Here is a 22,194-nt window from a genome sequence, read left to right on the forward strand (position 1 = left end):
GAAGAGAATGAAGTCAAACTCCTTCTGTGTGTTGTTTTTGTAGCTGGGCCGGCCGTACTGTGCATGCAGTTCCTCCTTTTGATACTGTTGGCTCTCCCTGGCACACTACCGTGGCCGGACATGCGCAGGAAGGTGGTGCTCATAAGGCCTATTGATATGTTGTGATGATCACAGTCCTGCCCTTTGGGTCAGGACTGGTTTCCGCATTTGGGCATGTCTGTGCCGTTAGAGGTGAGACCCATGTTTACCTTTTTAATAAGATATTTTGTCCCTTTCTCTCCAGTCTCACCTGCTGGCAATGATACCAGATGGATGCCTGTTTGTCATGGAGAAGAAATACTCAAACTAAACAGGGAACCATTAATTGAGCTTCTCATCCAACTCTGTGTTATTACAGATGAGTGACGGCTAGCAAACTGTAGGCCCTTTATATGATTGAGATTTCCAACTGCTCTTTTGTGTAATGAAACCAGTGCCTATGAAAGCGGTTGATATCTACACGACTGCTGACTCTTGTTGGTTGTCTTGGCAGCATTTGCCACTTGGCACACAATAGTGGAGCAAGTCAGGGAGAACCATCCAGGGCAGGTTTGTGAAACCGTACCACATCCAGGCTTTGAATTATGGATCCGTGGTGGGAGCTAGCGGTGTTATAATCAGCAAGATGGCCAACCAAGTCAACCCTGCCGCTTTAACGACCCGAGCAGCAGGTCTTGTTGATTAGAAAAGCCAGCAGCCAAGAAAGGCGGTGGGCAAGGGTGCTTCATTGCACCCCATTGCTTTTTATGGCATTAACTCCATCATGCTAATTGGTTTCATGTCACTGCATAAGCAAGCTGTTGTTTTGACTTTGGCTGATCCTTGTGAGGGTATGAATATTTCAGGAGGCTCTTTTTTCATAGCCACAGTGTGTAAATTCACGCTCGGACCATTTGTTTTGTCAGCCCCTCGGGTCACGTTGAATTGAGTCAAGCCCTGCATCCAAATGAAAAGTGGCCGTAGCTTGTGATGTCCATTGTGAAAGGAGACAGTATGATTAAAACTCCTAAAAATGACACCACGTTTAAAGAGGCTGTCGACCAGGAAATTGCTTTCTTTTTCACCTCATGTGGTTCTTGGGTCGTTCTGTCCCGCTTGTGTCAAAAGTGACGTCTGCTTTAGTGGTCGCCATGAATAAGTCAGTGAAAAAGGGGTGATTGGTCCCAGCAGAAAGAGCAACAAGGCCCAATTTAGAGCCCCAGCGGAAAATCTGACCTTGACACCACTCAGCTGGACCACAGTTGAGAGATTTCTTTGTCTACCAATTTTCTGAACTTTCCCCGTCTTTGAAAGTTCATCGTTAACAAGCTGATGCAGTGAACCATCCACTGCTTTCCTGATAGAAGTGCATGTAGTAGCTAAAGGTCAAACAAAAATAACTATCATCATGGATGTTTGTTAATCATGCTGAGGACTCTACTCTTCACGGCAGGGAAATATGACTATAAATATATTTTTTTTTTCGCATTGTAGCAAAAATCAGTGGCTGAACTTTGTTACAGCAATATTTATGTCATTTGGATGACGCTTTACATTCTGGTCCCTGCACATTATTAGCATTTTGCACTAAGGTTCTTAATGAAATGAGTAAATAAATAAAGAGTAGTATACAAAAATAGGTTACAAGAGAACATTCTATGTCGTGATATAGATCATTATCAGGATATGAAAGTATGCCTAGTGCTTCTCTACTTGCACTGTCAAGTCTTCATTTTAGAATTGCTGCCAAATGTCTGTCCATCCATCCATCTTCAACCGCTTGTCCCTATCGGGATTGCTAGGGTGGGGCTGGAGCTGGTCCCAGCCGATGCGGGGTACACCCTGGACAAGAAGCTAGTCTATCGCAGGGCACATAGAGACAAACAGAGACAGACAACAATTACGGGCAATTCAGATTAATCAATTAATCTAACACCTGCATGTCTTTGGACTGTGGGAGGAAGCCGGAGAACCTAGAGAAAACCCACAAAGACGGACGGGATCGGAACCAGCAACCTTCTTGCTGTGAGGCGACAGTGCTAACCACCACATCACCAAATGCCCCAGTAATTATCACTGCCATAGTTACAGCTTACCCACTACTTTGTTCATTAACGGCGGCACCAGAACATTTCTATTAATCTTATCAGGTTCTGTGTGTTTACTCTATTGTGCCAGTTGTGTTTATGGAGTGGTTGCTGTGCAGCTGTCCACTGACTCACAGTTGGTTTGATGATTCAGGTGCAGCAAATACGAGGCACGAATCTGACAGCCTTTCTAAGGATGCTTCTGCTGATTCCAACTGCCTGTCGGATCGGCTGATTAGATTCTGCTTTGATCTCTGCCCGTGTGAATTTGTTGGCTAATCCATAATCTCTATAAACAGATTCTGCATATGAAAGTAGAATGTAGGAAACAGGACAACATTTGGGTAGCAGAAAAGGTCTGGTTTCTGTTTGTATTAGTCGTATCGACCAGTCATTTGAACATGATTTGATTGCATGCAGGTAAGCAGTCCGTATGGAGAGCAAACGAGGTGGAAAACATTGGCTTAAATGCAATCACAGAACCCATCGGCTGTCATCTGGCAACAATTTATCATTTTAATATTATTATTATTATTATGTTTCGGCATTCATATGCAGATATCTGTTTATGGAGATGCCGCCTTGCAACTCCAAATCCATCATGGCTTCTCAGGTTCATATTTGGACAGTAGACAATGACCACCACTCAATGGTTAATTCAAGTCGAAATAAACCATGAGCTTCATGCAGACATAGAAGTTACTTGGCACAGTGTGTTTTTTCTTTATACATTAATCTACCATTTTTTTCATGATGAATAGTTTGGTCTGAGAAGTTTTCAAATATTTTGTTTTGTCTCATTAACAGTGCAAAAACCAAAGATATTTACTATATCAGAAGAGTGAGAAAACCATAAAATATTGACAATTGAGAATTTAGTTTGTTTTTGCTTAAAAGAAAAACCTCAAATGATGAATTATTAATATTTAAAGTATTATTAAAATAGTTAAATAGATAAACCCTCTCTAGATTAATCTACTGCCCTGGATGATAAAATTATCTTTTTTAACTCTGAAGGTGTTAAAATCTCGTCTCCATCTTGTTTAGTTTTCGCTTCATCGTTGCAAATGTACATAGATCAAGGGAGTCACTGCCTGAGAGCGTCCTGCTTACACTCAAGCACGTTGATTTTCCGTGTGACAGTGTGCTGGGCCTAGCTCTTGTGGTCAGTCATGCCTCTTGCCACCCAGCTTGCGCTGACTTGCTTGTTGCAGAGGACATGAAATGCTGCTTTCTTCGTTGCTTTGTGTGTGTGTGTGTGTGTGTGTGTGTGTGTGTGTGTGTGTGTGTGTGTGTGTGTGTGTGTGTGTGTGTGTGTGTGTGTGTGAGAGTACAGTACATGTTTCCACACAACTGTGTTAGGAAAAAAGAGGATGTGTGTCAGATTTACAGTAATTGTTTCCTTGAGAGTGCCATGTTTCCAAATGCTCCTTAACCTGTTCTGTACGCTAGAAGTCAACGCTCAACAGCTTATTCTGATCCGTACTTCACCCCAGAATCTTTGTTTATCAGAAGCTTCTTAACTGCACCCAGGACACTCTGAAGGGCACCTACTTTTCCAACGTCTAATCTCAGGAATGTTACCTGTAGGGCACAATTGGCATCAACACCCTGAGGCACATGTCCAGACATCCAGTCTTATGTTGCCACACAGTGAACTCATTAAGCCCAGCATCTTACGGTCTTATCAGAAGACTTATTAGTGGTATAGAATCTGCCCGAGCAGCAGCTGCTGTATGTGGATGTTGGGCGGAACTGTGGAAGGTACTGTAACTCAAGAAACACAAGCGACAGATGGGACTAGAGGTGTTATCAACACCCTCGGCCTTTAATGGTTTCCCCAAGTGCATGCACACAGACAAAACTCTGCATGGATGAGCACACTAATGATACCTACTATACATGCAATCATGTAAGAGCATTGTTGCATGCTCATCAGCTTTCTCAAGAAACATGGTTACACACACCATGCATGTAGTGGACCGGGCGATGTTCACACCAAGCCGACTAAGTTTGAGAGTGCATCTTTTTCTCCTTGCACCCACACACAAGTGGCATTTTTTAACATTTGCAAAACTGTTCTTTACACAGTGGCACAAATTTACACATTTTAGTATGAATAAAGACAGTCTACCATAATGACGATGCATGTTGTCACAGACATGTGTAGAAGAAGCTCTGCTATGCAGGTGGTGTTGCATCGATATTGTCAGATGACTGGATGACAGTCTTGGAGCAGCACAGGGATTTTGCACCTATTCATATCGGCCGATATTTGCCTTGTTGACTGCCTTCGGCCTATCAGCAAATATGATGACATTCACCCATGGCATTGGCCGATGTTTATCTGTTGTGTGCATCAATTTTGCACTGGCTGAATGTTGTTTTGTTGGAGAAGAAGCCACTGACTGGACATGACTCTGGCATGACGTAAGGTAGATGGTGCTGTGCACACGTGTTTTGTTTTCAATTAAAAGTGAAACAAAATGTCAGTCGTGTGGAAGTATTACACTGTCTCTGAGAAAGATCAGCGACAAGTATATGTATTCTGTATGAAAGATAACCCCATTTATGTTTCTAATCGCTGTTAAATGTAATTTATGTTTTGCAAAATTGAATTTTTGTTGGGCTATGTGACTATGGAAAAATTATTGATTCATTCCTCCTCATTGAGTAAATACATGTATAGCAGGCTAAAAGGCTTTTGGAGCAGTTATTTTTCAACAAATCTATTTTTTATTTATTTTCTATTCTTTATATGAACGGTTATTTAAAAATGTCATTATTGGATTTGTGCTTAATGCCCATTGAGAGTTATTGTAATTGGATGCTAAATGACTTTAAAAAATTTAAGTTCTTCTTTATAATGACGATGTCTTTGTTTCCCTGGCAAAAAAGGGCGAACAAATAACAAGAACTAAATAAATAACGACAAAACAGCTGCAATCAGCAAAATATTATTTGAAACATTGGCTCAGGATTTCCTAGAAACTGCAAAATTATGTCTTCTGCTATATTGAAACAATACATAGACAGGTAGAAACAGGTGAACTGTAAAAATGCTACAAGCTACTGCTTTCTAAACGATGGCTGTGTTGATTCTCAATTTTGTTATTTGCCAACTCAGCTTGTGACAATTTACAGCCATAGATTGTCAGCGATTTAGAAGAGGACAGCTAATGCTTCTGCTGATTCAAAGATACTTTATTTATGATTTATTTATTGTGTGTTGGGTCAAAATGTATAATTGTATTAAACTCCTAATCAGTCTGCTGTGGTAATCCACTAGTAACCTCCTACTCAATATGTATTGTGTATTTAGAACTAGAATCGGATGGAAAAGCCTGTACCATTATATAAAACAGCCTAAGCTCTCTCCCTCCAGTGTACTTTCTGTGTCTGTACCCTCACTCATCTCACAGTGGGCTCCTGCAACACATGCTGGCACTCAACTCTTGTCACTGGCTGAAAAGCCACAAGAAACTACATCATCTAATGGCAAAAGATTCACTTGGTACACTTTTCGGGACAATGATGGGACTACAGCCTATTTCCAACCCTTATCCTAAATTTGACACATTTTTAGATGAATCCACCTTACATGGTCTTAGTGATGTCCGGTCCTCTTGTGACTCAAAAGACTCACTCTGTCTTCTTGACAAACTAATTCTGACTTCGATGCTCTGAAGGTCATTGGATTGCCAAGATTAAGTGGCTTAAGTGCGTCTGATACTAAGAGAAGTACTCCCTTGTTCACATTACGTTTCCTGTGAAATGCGATCGGAACTCGCACGTCAGTGCAAAGTTAGAGGAGAAGCGGGCAGTCAAGAGAATGAGGGGGGGGGGGGCATTAACTGCTGCACATGCTACAATCTCAAATGCTCTCCTCATCTTTTGCATGTGCATGCCATAGTCAAGCATTCACTCTATGAGGACAGCAGCATGAAAAAGCATATTTTGAGCCCAGTAAATGAGTGAACTCGAAGGACAAGCAAGTGTTGCTTCATGTCTCTCCCACCTCTCCATCTTTCCTCTCCCTCCGTATCTCTCCTCTTGAATTACAATTGAGAGGCTTCAAAGTGAGCGGCTCATTGGTTGAGGGGGTCATCAAACAAGCCCGGTGATTCAGCGTTACAGGCCTCAGAGGGCTCTCCAAGCAGAGCAGAATAACCTGGCAAACTCCCAGCTGCCCTATTGTTGTACCTGGAATACACTCAAGGGTTCTCATTCTTGTTTTCTTCATTATCATTGACTTTTCTGCCAGTTGCATAGCAGAAAATTGAAACCCCCAACTCTGAGAGGAATACGTTTCCTTTAAGCTGTGGACAGTCTGTCAAGTCAATTGCACCCACTCTGATTTAAATGCTTTGTCAACAGCTTTAGAATATTTTCTTCTGACGTACTGTTGCCCTCTTTCTCTCCGTGAGATGTTCTTTTGAAGAGCTGTGATTTGCTGATGAATGTGGGGCTAGCTTAGGCTTTGTCAAACAGCACAATTGGAACAATAAGACCTCTCAGTCTCTGTGTATTTATATTCAAAATGCTCAGACTGTCACATGCGCAAAACACACTTGTATAGCTTTAGCATTCACAATCTACCACTGATCTCTCGCTGATGGTTGGGTCATTATGTTTCTATAGCCCGGACTCAGAGTATGACAGATGGCTTGAGTGGATGCCCATTTGCAAACATGGATGCATACATGTTATGAAGTGTCCCCGATCTGAACAGGAGCTGTTTTTGTAACAAGGACAGCATGTCATACATCGAAGCAGACAGCTTTCATTGATTTCCATTATTTCCATACCAACAGTTGAAATGTTGAAAGAAGAAATAGTTTGAGTTTATCATATTAGACGGTGGGTGAACATCAAAAAAAGGGTTGCGAACCATGGTAGTAGATAATCCTGCAAGAAGCTGCAGATGACTAATAATTAGCTGCACTCGTAGCTATACAGTTCCTATAGAAAGTCATGATACCCTTTTAAAATAGTCAGTTTTTCTTGTTTTACAGCCTGAAGTGATAATACATTAAAAAATCGAGTTTGATTTACACATTTTACCTTACAACATTCCAGTGATTTTTTTCTTTCTAAATTTCTGAATTTGAAGAGGGATAAAAATGAAAAACTAGAATAGCAGGGTCGGAAAAGCGATGAGTTTAAGACTTTGTGGAGGCGCCTTTTGCTTTAATTACAGCCATCCGTCTCTTTGGATATGTCACTACCAGCTTTGTGCACCTAGATTGGGAAATATTTCCTGCAGAATTGTTGGAGTTCAGTCAAAATCTATGGTGAGCGGCGCTGGACTGCACTCTTCAAGTCCATCCACAGATGTTCTGTAGGATTCAGGTCAGGGCTTAACCACTGTCTTCTTTTTATGGTGGTTGGTTTTGGGTCATTGTCATGCTGGAAGGTGAACCACCTGCCCATTTTCAAGTGTCTATCAGAGGGCTACATGTTTTTCTGAAAAAATTTGGGTGTACTTGGCAGCATCCAATTTCCCTTCAATCCTGAACAACTGCCGAGTCCCTGCTGAAGAGAAACAAGCCCACAACATAATGCTGCCACCACCACGCTTCGCTGTAGGTATGGTGTGTTTTGGGTAGTGTGCTTTGTTTGGTTTCTGCCAAACATATTACCTTATTAACATTATACCTGAGAATGTTTATAATGGTTATTCAAAAGGGACTCATTACTTTTCCAACCATGCTATTCAAGTTTATTTTTAATGTATTATCACTTCAGGCTGTAAAACAAAAAAGTGACTATTTCAAAAGGGTATCAGGGCTTCTTTAGGCACTGTAACTGTCTGATCCAGATGAACACCACATGCTAGGATGACCAGATGCCCTGAAAAATTCTGGACATTCCCTGAGTACGAGCAGTTGTCATGAATCTGGAATCCTGTCCTGTTTGTCCTGAAAGAAAGAAACGCATCTGCATAGTGTGCCTGTGTAGCCTTCCTGTTGTTTTAGTTCCCGTTTACAGCTTTTAACACATTATAATCTGAACAAAGAGCAAATGATATCAGTGGCTCCCAGTGAAACTATAATTTTCTCATCTGTGAACTGTCCAGCTGCAGCCGAATTTAACTGGGACAGTAATTTTACATTTGAGTTGCGTTCTGACAGTCCTTTTCATCATTTACTTTGACCACTTTTCAAAGCTGAACCTCAGTGAGCATAACCGAAGGCTCATTTGATTTGCTCATAAGCTCAATTTTCCACTGTGATTGACACCAAGTTAATTGGCTACTGAGACGTCAATATGGGCCTGAAGACTCGACACCCACTCATACGTTGTTTCTCTTTTTTCATTCTCTTATCTCTCTTTCCTTCTTTTGCCTTGCTCGTCATCATTAGATGGTGGTTCTGATGGACCCTATGGAGGACCCGGACGACATCCTGCGTGCCAACCGTTCCAGGGAGAAAACCTACGTGTTTGATGTGGCGTTCGACTACTCAGCCAGTCAGGTCAGTCATGAGTAAAAGTTTGAATAAAACGAAAAACAACATCAAATATAAGAATGTGACATAGCATTTGAATCCCTAGAATATGCACATTAAAATGTATTTTCTTCTTCCTGTGCAGGAGGAGGTGTATCGAGCTACAACCAAAGGGCTGATTGAGGGCCTCATATCAGGCTACAATGCCACCGTGTTTGCCTACGGACCCACAGGTGTGTATGCGCTGCAGGGAACCCGCAAAGTTAATTGAGCACCCTGTTTGAATGGACAACCACAAGTTACATGTGTTAGCTCTCTGGTCATCCTCTTTCTGAGTCATCTAGCCAGCACATGAAAGGGTGTGACATCGTCTGTTTTGGTTTTTAATTTTAGTGCAGGTCGGATCAGAAAATGAGTCATGCTTTACCTAGCTGAGCGCTATAATTGCTTCGTGAAGTTATTCATCCATCTCCTCTTCTTCAGATTTCCTCTGCCTTCTGTCTGTCCGTCTGTCTCAGAGAATCACAGGTCTCTGTCTCCTCTGGTGGAGGTTTTAGTGTGTTGTTTGCGCCTGTGTCCAACAGCATGGACATAAGGACAAATTAAAGCAATTCTCAACTTTCTGAAATGTCGCACAGGGCTTAGAACATTTTTTAACACGAACAACTCTGCCTCCTTCCAAAGTACCACCCCGTTCCCCCCACCTTTCAAACTGCTTTAATTCACGTTTTTGGGCCTTGGAGTCCTTTGAACTTATAAATGTGTTGTGGAAAACATTACATGTTTTTTTTTTTTCTGTCTTCAGGTTGCGGAAAGACTTACACCATGTTGGGAACAGACAAGGAGCCAGGCATCTACGTTCGAACGCTGAACGACCTGTTCCGTGCCATTGAGGAGACCAGTGACGACATGCTGTACAGCGTCTCCATGTCCTATCTGGAGGTCAGAATAACATCTCACTTAAACCTTTCTCCAGACATTTATTCTCATCACAGGCTCACAGAAGCATCTAGTTAAAGCAACACACGATGATGACACATCTCTTAGTTTCCCTGAAGTGGGGCTTGAACTATGCAACAGTTCCAGCATTTACTGCAGTTCAAATATGTCTTCTGGTTTTCCCACATGAATTGTCTTTATCCGTCTCTGTGTCTGTCACACTCACAATTAGAACTTTTGCACTGATACGATCTGAGGTTGTTAGCTGATGCCAGTCGCAGGCAGATAGTTCTGGTATCCTTTTACTTTTGTCCGGCATTCGTTTCCCATCTGAAATGAGCTGAGCGCAGCCTTGTAAACAAGACCAGACACAGATGAACGACAAACTTCGCAGAATGTGTCGATACCACACTGGTAAATGTGTGTTTTTATATGCCCCGTGTTTCTTTCATGTCTTCTCCTGATGCATTTTTTATGTCTTCTGTTAATAACTTTGAATTGCCTTTTGAATTGTTGTTGAAAGGTGCTGTAAACAAACATGCCTTGCCTCCTGCTGCCTTGTTAAAAACAATTAAGGCCTTATTTATTCCTCTACAGGCAAAAGACCTCACGTTAAAACAAGGCTTGAAACAATCAAACACTTTCTAAATTTGTATTTCGAGCAAACACAATGGCAGCCTCGTTAGTTTTTTTGTCTCTTTATTATATACTTTGGAATACAAACTCAGACTGATTGTTTTCTCTCATATTTAAACAGAATATTCATTTGTTCTTTTCATTTAGCTGGCTTTAGTGTTTACACTGTGTTAAAGCGCATTTTCCACAAAAAGAATAAAAGATGAAGTGAGGCAACGTGAGATGGTTCAAAGGGATGACTCACTCAGACTTTATTAGTATTACTTCTTTCAGGTCAGCCTGGTGTGTCAGGGGCTTTAGATGAAGTTGTTTGTAATATCTCCAGTAAGTATCCCTTCATGACTTCATGCTCAAAGAGATAGCAGTAACGATGTTTCCAGATCCAGACCATAACCGAAAATTAGCTTAAAGGTCCCATATTGTAAGAGGTGAGATTTCAATGTATCTCTTTGATTATAAAGCAGGTGCTAAATAAATACAGTGAAAGTATCAAAATGCTCAATCCACAGAGAGATGCAGACAGTCTGCACTCAGAAACTGTACCTTAAACAAGCTGTAAGGACGTCTGTACTGTTGTGATGTCACAACTATACTATATGTAGAAAGTGCCGCTATAGTTCAGAAGCTCTATAGAAGCCCACAATACAAGTATGAACGTGAAAATGAGCACAGTGTGTTCCCTTTAAAGACCGAGAGTGTTTGTCTTTCTTATGCCTCATTATCTGTTACTTTAGCACCACAGTGCTGTAGGTGCAGAGGTGCTTTCTGCTGCACAGAAGCCCACAATACCTTCAGGTGTAGAGTGATCTGTGGTCCTGTTTGCTGAGTGATTATCTCTGCCTTTGTCACTGGATGATGAACCACGTATAATATGGCAGACTGGCGATGGCAGTTTCTCTATGTGCCTGCTGGCTGTAGTTCAAAACCTCATTACTGAGAAGCAGGTACAGCTCAGACTGTGTGTTTAATGACAAAGCCCTTAATAGCACTGCATACAATGGAGTTGGTTCATTCGACTCTGTTAGCAGTATCTGAGCCTCACTGCTGTGACTTAGTGTTCTCATTTAAAGAGGTAACTTTTGGCTTTTTTGACTAAGGTCAATTTTAAATAAGTATAGTTGTGCAGAGATTTCTTTGTGCATATGGTATTCATGGTTCTGAATGAAGTCATTCTTTCAAAGTCATCTATTTGCACTTTTTACCTTGCAACAGCTACTCGGCCTTTGTGAAACAGGAAATATTGTATCGTGTGAACCCTGGAAGCTGACGGCCACATTCACGGATCTATTCACTGATTTTAAGTAAATCATTTTCCATCGTAATTTTGCTCCTCAAAAAGTCCTTCTGGAGAAGATGACAGCATGAATATAAAGATGAATGAGTCAGATGTGTTCAAAAATGTCAGAGAGAAAGAGGCATATGATTAATAGAACCCTGTGAAAAGAGAAATATGAAAAGAGCATTAGCCTTTAACTGAAAATGATACAATACACAAAATATAACTTGTTGGGTACAAATTTTGCCTTATGGGAGAAGGGTTTGCATCAGACATTGATTTTACATTCTGCGTTTTCGGTGGCAACATTGTCATTATGTGCAGTGATTGACAATGTCTTCTGAAGCTCAGCTGTTTAGTAGCTCTCTGGGTGGGCGAAAATAAAAGATTTCCCATTCAAATGCCAATCATGGAGTGGGGATGTTCTGACCTATATTGAACTCTTCGGGATGAATCCTGACACAGGGCTGCGTGTGACGTGTGTTTGCTGTTTCTAGGGAGCAATCTGTTGCCACTGCTGCCTCGTCACAAAGATGTTAAACGCCATTTTAAAAGCCCTGACCGAGTGATCCGCACACATCTGCTTCTTTTTTTGTTCTCCCTATTCATGTTTGCAATCTCTAAAATACACGCACAGAAATGCATACAATGAATGCAGATAAATGTACTCTAATGGATAAAAAAAGGCACCTTCAGGTATTATTTACCTCTCCCATGCACGCAGTGTTCCCGCCTACTTTTCTTTTGTTTATCCTGGTTTTATTTGCCACCTCTTCTCACATTTAGTATCCTTGTTGGAAAGGAAAAAGCTTTTTTTAGAAACTGTATGCTAGCTACCGTGGCAATGTGGTTTTTTAACCAAATGATTAATGACATTCCCATTGCCTCAGCTTTGTCTAGTGCTAATAATAGATGTCAGCATGCTAAACTAAGATGGTGAACATTATACCTGCTTAACTTATTTAGCTCAAAGCACCATTGTGTCTTAGCACAACGTCCCAAAGAGGCCAGCGTGGCCTTTGATTCCTCACTCTTCACCAGCATTGAAAGAGTAAAGATGAAAAAAAGCAATTGAACAAATATCCAACTGTCAGTGTCCGTTTGTGGCTGGGGTCAGCTTGACATATAAAAACTGTCTTCACAGCTCTAACCTCCCAGTGGTTTGTTGTCCAGTGGTCACTTTCCAGGATGTCACTTCCTGCACTCAGCTTATATGTGGGTTTAGATTTAGCTGCACCATCAATGTCCCTTCTGAGAAGTCGCCTAAATTTGCTTTTTGAGAAAGAACAGCACTGACACTGGCCAATGACAGCCTGCCACCCAACAAGCTGTGGTTTCTAAATGACAAGTTGCTGAAAATATTAGCACTTGATGTGTTTGTGCTAGGTTTGGGACTGTGTAGGAGGCCTGACAGCCTGAATGGAGCCTTTTCAGAGGACATAAACACAACACACTCAAAAGGAACTTAACTTTAAGATGTTGAGCAGATAGATATACTTTAGCATTCATCTGACAATTTTATTACCTGTCTTTTTAGATCTACAATGAGGTGATCCGTGACTTGCTTAACCCGTCCTCGGGCTTCTTGGACCTGAGAGAAGACTCGAAAGGAGTGATTCAGGTTGCTGGCATCACAGAGGTGTCTACCATCAATGCACAGGAGGTTAGATAAGCTACCTATAACTGCATGACATGACTTCTCATTTATTTTAGTCAAAACAATCAAATTTCAACCAACGCGAGTGCACACACAACAAAGTATGCATGCTGCCTTTGTGTTTTCAGATCATGGAGTTGCTGATGAAGGGTAACAAGCAGCGCACCCAGGAGCCGACAGCCGCCAACCAGACGTCGTCTCGCTCCCACGCTGTGCTGCAGGTGGCCGTGAAGCAGCAGAGCCGGTGTCGAGATGTCCTGCAGGAGGTCCGCTTCGCACGCCTCTTTATGATCGACCTCGCTGGCTCTGAACGAGCAGCACAGGTGCGTGTATACTGCAAATGTTCAGTCAGGAGGTGTCTGAATGACTGAAATGATGATGTTTAATTGGTAGTTTTGCAGGTGGACAGTCTGTTTGATGTTTGTGTTTCTAGGTGGTGGGTGTAGTTACTTTTGTCAACTACTTTTCTGCAAAACTCAAGTTCAAAGAATTGGCTGTATGGACACATTACACATGTGTAGCCTCAAAACTACAAGGGTCTGCTTTGTGAGGGTCTGCTCACCGGGGATGCTTGGCAGCGTAATTTTACAGCAGTCCAGAGGATTGAGGTTCCCATAAACCTCCGGAGACTTTAATAAAAGCCTCTTTATGTCTACCATTATGGCCCGCTATGCAGTTCATTAAAGTAAGACACCAGCACTCTGGCAAATGGGATCACGTAATAGTGCAACTCACCACTTTGAAGTTTAAACTGTGATTGGCACGAGTGGAAAGTACTTGTATTTACTTGAGTATTTCCATTTAATGCCACTCTATACTTCTACTCTGCTTCATTAATGTGGTAACTATAGACACTTAAGATTTTACACAATCAATGAGATGGTGATGTGGACAAATGTTGTTTTTTGTTAAGCACAGTTTCATGCTTTGAGCTGCTCTGTGGAAAATATGTCTCTGTCTGGTGTTGCACGGGCATGATCGAAATTTGTGGAGAGGGCTGTATTGTCAGAGAGGAGGAGAAAAAGTATCTGTGCTTTGACCTTCTCTTTTTAAGCTGTCAAGTGAGCATTTTTTCAAGTATTTGTTCAATTTATTGTCAGCACTTTTTCAACTTGAGTCTGCTTTTGTCGATGAAGGGCTTGTCATTTATGCCCCATCCTTGCACATATTAGAACAATATGCAAACAGTTGGGTGTAGTAGGTGAGTTAGAGCACTTACTTACCTTGGAGACAGCTTGAGGTGTCCGCAGCCATACTATTGATGAACAGCACATATGGCCTCCATTAGGTATTGAGCAGAAGAACAGAGAGTTGTTTGTCACTTGAATCGACAGAGAGCATTTTCTTTGCCTCTGAAGAAGAGTGCATGTATCTAGCAAAAGCTGAGGAGGTAATGCCATCTCCTGGGCAAGAATGGAAACATGAGGATGACTCTGAAACAGCCAAGAGTCTGGATGTTTAGACGTGAGGGCATCCTGGTGGATAAGGGGTTTAAAGCCCCTAAAAATGGGGTTTCAAATAAGAATTGTGCAATGAACATCTGCATTACTCAAAACGGAATAAAATGAGTTAAAAAAATAATTACCTATTATTTGATATCCACTATACTAATACTGTGTGTCCGGGTGGTGTCCGGGTGGTGTCTGTGTGGGACTCGAACGTTTCCAAATTTCATAACTCTGGAGCGCTGTAATGTCCAAAAGTCATTTCCAACATTCACACCATGCTTTTACAAAATTATTCTGCTTCAATCAATATTTGTTGGCCTTTAGCCTTTCAAAAACAAACAAACAAACCAAATTTACCTAAGGGTACAAATAAACAGAACCTGAACCTGTATTATCAGGGTCCAGCAACAATCTAACATCACCAACACTTAAATTGTATATGTCCACAAAAGCAAAAAAAACTTTTTCTGCTCTGAATTATTATATTACTGACCATGTATTCGCTCAGCCCCTTGTTTGAGTGGAGCTGGGGACCTGTGTTTCATGTTTTTCTTACTGGCATCTGTTTATCCATTAGACTCAGAATAGGGGTCAACGATTGAAAGAGGGCGCCCACATCAACCGTTCCCTTCTGGCTCTGGGCAACTGCATCAATGCCCTGAGCGACAAAAACGGCACCAAGTATGTCAACTATCGAGACAGCAAGTTGACTCGACTACTTAAGGTACAGCACTTATTAATTTAAAGTTCATACTCCAGGATATCCTAACTGTATTTTGTGCAACGTTATTAATTTTTTTCTTCTTCTGATGCCTTTGATTGGCAGGACTCATTGGGTGGAAACAGCCGAACTGTCATGATCGCCCATATCAGCCCCGCCTCTGTAGCTTTTGAGGAGTCTCGTAACACGCTGGCCTACGCTGACCGTGCCAAAAGCATTCGAACACGGGTGAGCTCAGAACTAATGTTTCATTTTTTTAAATGGAGAGGGGTGGATTTCATTAAACAAACGAATATTTCATTACATTTTAGTTCCATATTTTATTGTTTACTGCACATTTGTCTTTGTAAGAAAGAGTAGATGATTCCAGCTGTTTATTGAGGTTTTATTTGTTGCCAATAAGGCAGATCTAGGTTTTCTTTTGTTAAAAGCACTTAACAAATGAAGCCATTTACCATTTAACAGTATTTCATTCTGTGGTGTAGTTCCTTCCAATAACCGATTTACTACTTTCAGTGGGGAATTAAACACTCCTAACAATTGTATTATTTTCTTTGTATTTTTTCTCTCTCTGCGCTGCAGGTAAAGAAGAACCTGATAAATGTGTCATACCACATTGCTCAGTACACAAACATCATCTCAGATCTGCGCTGCGAGATTCAGCGGCTCAAGAAGAAGATAGCAGATCAGGCAAGCCGCCAGCTCAGCTCAGACCGGGCTGACATCCGCCACGTGCAGGGTAAAGTCTTGTCCACACTGCCCCTCTAGTCCATGAAGAATACCTGCTGTTTTCCAATAATTGTATTCTACGCTGCCTATATATGATGATATCCCTATTCTCCTATCTTCTCTGTTCATCCTCATCTTTTCTCATCTTTCGTCATCTTTCGTAGCGGAGGTCCAGGCCCACTCCAGCCACCAGAGTCGGGCAGAGATGGACCAATTGAGGGAGCAGCTCCTGGATGCCTTCCGCCAACAGATGGAGATCAGAAGGAGCCTGATGGAGCTGGAAAACAGTAACATGGAGATCCAGATCGACACCTCCAAACACCTGCTTACCATTGCAGAGTCAGTGTTTAGGAATCTGCCTCTTTCTTTCCTTTCCTATATGATCGCATACAAACAGTAATATGTAATCTCCTGTGTGACATTCAGGAATTAGTTGACAAAACGGTTGAAAATAGACTTACAGTTGACTTACAGAATATGTATCTCATCCAGTATTTATTATTCCAGCTCTGGTGAATAGAAGACAAATTATAAACCAGATGACATAATTATTAATGGCCATTCAAATGTTTGTTTATCTTCTAGCTGGGAGCAGGAGCGGAGTAGGCGCAGGAAGAAGTGGCGAGCCGAAAGGAGGAAGGAAAGTGTCAATAAGGACGAAAGCGAGAAGGACTCGGACTCCCCGGAGACTCCTCCGGACAGCACAGAGACCCCGCAGGTGGCGATGGCCCGAGAAAACCTGGTTACACTCATGGCTGAACAGAAAAAGATCCATAAACAGAAGGTAATATTCTCAATTCACCTGTTTTTATTAGTTTCTGTATATTATATAAAACAAAACAGTGCACACATCTTAGACCTTTTTGTTTCCCGCTCATCTTCAAGGCGCTGCTCGAGCGCAGATTCCTGGAGCTTCGGGATCGGGGCCAACGCTTGGAGGAGCTGCTGCCTCGGCGGGTGAGCTCGGAGGAGCAGCGCGAGGTCCTGTGCCTCCTCTGCAAAGTCCACGAGCTGGAGATTGAGAACGCAGAGATGCAGTCCCACGCGCTTCTCAAGGACAACGTCATCCGACACAAAAACTTTGTGGTGCAGCGCTTCGAGCAGCACAGGCACCTGTGTGATGAGATCATACAGCAGCAGAGACAGTTCATTGTTGGTGAGTGTGTCAGCTTTAACTCCAAAATGTGAAGTAGAGCCTTTGTATAATCTGGTGTTTGGTTAATTGCTGCTATTTTGATAATCTTGTCGAAGTCATTCCAGGATGTTTTATAGACTGGCCTTAGTAATTGAGAAAAGAATCTTTATTATGTTGTATAACAGCGATTGCACAACTTGAAACACTTAAATCCAGGTCCACAGGGATCTTTAAAGTAAAATAAAATATTATGGTTTCTAATCCCAGAGTTATTAATAAATGCAAATAAAATATTCTTACATTTCTAACTGAATTTCCTGTTTGTTTTCTAATTGAGACGTGTTACTTGTGTAATGTGCATTGGCCTTGGCTGCCACCTATTGGATTTATTGTGCACTACACAAAAATAGTTTCTCAAAACTGCCGTCACAGCATTTGCTGCTGTATCGATAACATAACATCTGCATCGATGCGCGTATCAGCAAGTAGTAAGTCACAATACATTGCCATAGATATTTCGAGCCCAGCCTTATAATTAATAGTCTTAATAGTTAACTTAATAGTTTTTGTTTTAGGCACTGTAATTTTCTAGTTTGTTGAAATGTATGTGTGCGTTCCTGATCCAGATCACAGTCTGCTAGTACCTCCACACCTCCAGGAGCTGTATGAGATGTACATGAGGGAGCTGGATGAGAGGAAACTAGACAGAGCCATGGCCCTGGATAAGGTGACCACCAGACACACCATCAAGGTAGCCCCTGCATGACAAATAACATTTTGAAACTAGATTATAAAAATATTAATAAGGGCCTAAATTAATATTGATACGTATAACTGATAATCATTTCTAGGAGGGCTCTCTACCCAAGATCACCCTGCCCGGTCAGGGCCGTGACAACACGGACATGGACTCAGACCAGGAGAGTTTACGCAACATGTTCTCTGACAACAGACGAGGCCAAGCCAAGATCCGTAGACACACTCTGCCCCCTATTCTGCATGAGCCTGAGCTGTAAGAGTACATCTCATTCATATTTCCCATTCAGAATTCATACAACAATCACAAACCTTCATACTCCAATGATAAGTTATTGTTCTTTCTCTTTACCTGCGACAGCAACAGAGTTTTTAAGAGCAGCTCCCATGCCAGGCAGATGAAGAACTCGGCTGTAAGGACGCCACCTCCCATTCACATTAACGGGAAGGGCAACAGAGAGGTGAGGACCATTCTAATAACCATGATTTGCCTCTGGTTCATTTCAGTTTCAATAGCTGTCCCTGAGAGGAATATCATGCTGTGAATGAATACAGTCTCGTCTGGTGTAATATGAGTTCTGGTTTGAATTAAACTCGCACAGATATTTCACTCTGGTGGACCAATTTCATGTACGACCCTCCACAAAAGAAACTCCTACATAAGCTCTGAACTGTTCTCAGCTCTTGCTTTCAGAGTTTTTGCTCAGCTTTTCATGTTGAAATTTGCACAGCAGCAGAGTTACATCTTTGTTCCAGGCTTGAAATAATATTACCTCCATCTAATTGTGTCTATGCAAATGCCTCAGGAGTGTGACTCAAAGACGAGATGAAGTAAGAAGAGTTTATGAGAGCTAGAATCCAAACGCCCTTTACAAAGTAAAATTTTCATATTCAAGAGGCAGAGTGTTGAGTCAGATGGCACTCAATCTGACCTCGACTGACAGCAAAAGACTGAAGTGAACGTCTGATCATAATGTGACACTGTGCATCGCATGTTTACAGCTGCAGCCACTGGCTCCTGAGAGCTCTCTGAGCTACAGCCATCTCAGCCACAGCGTCAGCAGCCACCTGGACTCATCACCTGAGAGCAGCGAGGCCGGGGCTGATATCCCCCTTTCGCGAACTGGTAAGAAGTTAAAATGGGTATATATATGCAGTACAGGTCAGTGGGGGGACAATGGGGTCAAAGAACCGTTGGACTGGTGTGAGCTCGTCCAACTTAAAGTTCCCATATTAGTCTCATTTTCAAGTTCATTACTTGTATTTTGGGTTTCTTTTAGAACATGTTTACATGCTTTAATGTTCAAAAAACACTGTTTTTCATACTGTTTGTTTGAATATAGCTGTTATTAACCCCTCCCGAAAAAACCCACATTATGCTCTGATTGTTCAGCATTATCAAAACCATAAAAGCATTATGAGTAATTCTCTTTCTTTCTGAACTATCCCTTAAATGGGTGGTAAATTAAATCAAACATGTCCCTGTGTCTCGGCAGAGCGGCAGCAGATCCTAAAGGGAGTCCAGAACATTGTGGTAAAAGCAGCCCATCGGCGCTCCAAAGCCCTGGAGGTGGACGCCTTGCGGTTACCGCCCCCCTCTCCCCTGGACCCCAAGAAGCAGAAGAGCAGCCTCTCTTTGAGTGAGGGACCCCCTAGAGGTTTGCCAGTGCGATGCGGCAGGCAACCTAGCCCTGAGCTTCGACACGCCACCTCAGACGACAACCTGTCCAGCAGCACGGGGGAGGGGCCCAGCCAGCAAGTGACCTGGACACGCCCACGTAACCTTCAGGTCGCCACTAAGAACCAAACGCCCCGTGAGGTGGACTTTGAGGCCCGCCGCAAGAAGCGTCGCTCTCGCTCTTTTGAGGTCACTGGTCAAGCAGTGAGTATTTTCCAAATTCTATATGTTTAATATTATCATGGTAACAGTTCTGATGTATTTACATAAATATCAATGCAGTTCACACAAAGCAGCCACTGCTTTTTAGCCAGTAAGGGAAAGAAAGACTGCCTTGATATAAGACAGCATACTGTACACACAAACAAACAGAAACGTATAAAAGGTATAGATATCCAGTTTCAGATTATTGTTAAATTGTTGGCACTTATTTTGATATAATAAGCCTCAAAGTGGCAAATAATTTAAATACTCAATCCACCACCATGACAGTAGCGAACCTGAAGATTTCCATCTTATCTGGCTTAACCTGTATGTTATTGAGCACCTGCACATGTAGCAGAAATTCACCATTTGCATTTTCTCGTCTTGTAGCCTGTTTCTTCCTGGTGTAATGGTAATATGTATGTAAGCTGTAAACCCATGAACTAAGCACCATTAGACTTTCTGTATCAGAGAAGTTTGATATATTTCCTCCCCCCCCCCTTGCTTGCAGCTGCCTCAGACCAAGACAACCACAGCTCAGAGGTTCCGTCCTCTGGACAGCACATCAGACCCCCACCTCCACAACAACGGGCAGCCCCAGGCTCCCACGCTACGCCCCCAGTACAGAGGGGTTCCTCCTCTCGCCAAAATCAGGGCACCCCACAACATCCAACAAACAGGTGAAGCGCTGTCACTACAAATGTAGACTAAGTGGTATTCCTCCGTAGCAACCTTTTTTATTGAGATTTGTTTTGTTACATCCCTTTTTTTTAACAGCTTTAAATGCAGAGTCCTCCGCAGCCCACATGAATCACCTGAAGCGAGGGCCCCATCTGCGGCAGCCCCAGCCTCTCCTCTACATCACCACCACAGGCACCGGGGGCCAGCGCACACGCAGACACTGAGCCCTCAGCCGAACGTATCCTCAACACCAGCACTAACACCCAAACCAGCTGAGCCTGAAGGGGAACCCCCTGAGCACCCAAACCCACTCCAACAGTTAACCCCTCAGTGGCTGACATTAGGTAAGGTTGTGCGGCAGTGTGCCTGAGACAGTAGGCGGACACTGAGCGACAGCGTTAACAGGCTCTGAGGCCTACCAGCCTACAGACGCCAAATATTGTACAGTGCGTGCTCCGTTCTGTCAAGTGTTTCCACTTCAGCTTGCTGTCGTGCTGAATTGTGTGTCATCCTCAAGTCAGGATGGTGTCAAGCTCACTGTGAATGCAACACTGTACTAATGTTTGTGCATTATGAGTATATTCGGTTTGGTAATGTTCAGTGCTCGTTATGAAGGCCAGAAACTAAAGCACCAAGGTAACGGGGATGTTTATGGGGCTCAACCTCGTCGTAATGGTGTAAATGAGAACCGAGGCTGAGGATGTTAAAGTAACGGCAGCGTAAAGACTGTAAAATGAGAAATGGCCAACTGTCAAATTCCTTCAGCATCTGTTTTTCTTGTAGTGAGGTTGTTTCCATTTAATAACACACTAATATTTGAGTAAAAAAAACAAACTTGATTGTCGTGCACTCCTGGATTCAAACTCAATGTTGTACTCTCACACACCCCGGGTCTATGCCTTTTCTTACCCAAACGTGACTGTTCAATGTCATGTCTGTTGTGTAGATATAGAGTACCACAAGTTGCTTTTCCAGATTAGTTGGCTCTATTTTTAAGGATTTATTTAACTGTTGCCTTTTCTTTTATGTCGTCGTCATCAACATTGTTTTCATATTACGACTTTCTATGCTTTATTTTGTACATTTTTTTTTATTTGTACCCAAATAAATTCAAATGAGACAAGTGAAAGGTTGCGTGTTTTTTCACTGGTCACTGAATTGTGTGTTTGCAGGAGTTTGAGAAAAAGAGTATCAGGTCAGCCTTGTTCACAGCATTACACACACCTCTGAAAATTAGATCTCGTCTGTAACCATGACACTTCTTAAGACATTTCAACAGCAGACAATTGTTGATTAGGACAACATTCATTCATTCATCTTCAACCGTTTGTCCCTGTCGGGGTCGCAGGGGGGCTGGAGCCGATCCCAGCTGACATTGGGCGTGAGGCGGGGTACACCCTGGACAGGGCGCCAGTCTATCACAGGGCACATAGAGACGAACAGAGACAGACAACCATTCACACCTACGGGCAAATTTAGAGACATCAATTAACACATGCACTTTGGAAGGAAACCAGAGAACCTGGAGAAAACCCACGCAGAACATGCAAACCCTACACAGAAGGGCCCCAGCCGGGATTCAAACTAGGGAACCCTCTCGCTGTGAGGCGACAGTGCTGACCACCGCACCGCTGTGAAAGATAAACAAGTGGACCTGAGTTAAAACCAACACATTGATTGGGGAAATTGTTCTTAGAACAGTTTGGGACTAGTGCTGAAGACTATACTCTATAATGTCCAATGACCACTTCCTTACTGAGAGTTCATATGTTTCTCCGAA

General features: G+C 42.4%; 1 protein-coding gene across 1 annotated transcript in view; it reads left to right on the forward strand.

The window, feature by feature from the left end:
• The window catches only part of kif19 (kinesin family member 19), a gene marked incomplete at both ends in the record, with an annotated part of 33,223 nt that extends 12,585 nt beyond the window's left edge, over positions 1 to 20,638 (forward strand). The window contains 18 exons of the mRNA XM_083932467.1: positions 8,471 to 8,581; positions 8,700 to 8,787; positions 9,360 to 9,496; positions 12,943 to 13,068; positions 13,191 to 13,385; positions 15,088 to 15,234; positions 15,337 to 15,459; positions 15,814 to 15,970; positions 16,125 to 16,299; positions 16,546 to 16,744; positions 16,846 to 17,116; positions 17,722 to 17,846; positions 17,947 to 18,107; positions 18,213 to 18,312; positions 18,854 to 18,977; positions 19,348 to 19,733; positions 20,245 to 20,413; positions 20,511 to 20,638. Coding sequence (XP_083788593.1) covers positions 8,471 to 8,581; positions 8,700 to 8,787; positions 9,360 to 9,496; positions 12,943 to 13,068; positions 13,191 to 13,385; positions 15,088 to 15,234; positions 15,337 to 15,459; positions 15,814 to 15,970; positions 16,125 to 16,299; positions 16,546 to 16,744; positions 16,846 to 17,116; positions 17,722 to 17,846; positions 17,947 to 18,107; positions 18,213 to 18,312; positions 18,854 to 18,977; positions 19,348 to 19,733; positions 20,245 to 20,413; positions 20,511 to 20,638 — 2,922 coding nt within the window. The remainder of the gene's footprint in view (positions 1 to 8,470; positions 8,582 to 8,699; positions 8,788 to 9,359; positions 9,497 to 12,942; positions 13,069 to 13,190; positions 13,386 to 15,087; positions 15,235 to 15,336; positions 15,460 to 15,813; positions 15,971 to 16,124; positions 16,300 to 16,545; positions 16,745 to 16,845; positions 17,117 to 17,721; positions 17,847 to 17,946; positions 18,108 to 18,212; positions 18,313 to 18,853; positions 18,978 to 19,347; positions 19,734 to 20,244; positions 20,414 to 20,510) is intronic.
• Between the last annotated feature and the right edge of the window lie 1,556 nt (positions 20,639 to 22,194).

This window comes from Echiichthys vipera (assembly GCF_963691815.1).
Source record: "Echiichthys vipera genome assembly, chromosome: 18".
Classification (NCBI taxonomy): domain Eukaryota; kingdom Metazoa; phylum Chordata; class Actinopteri; order Perciformes; family Trachinidae; genus Echiichthys; species Echiichthys vipera.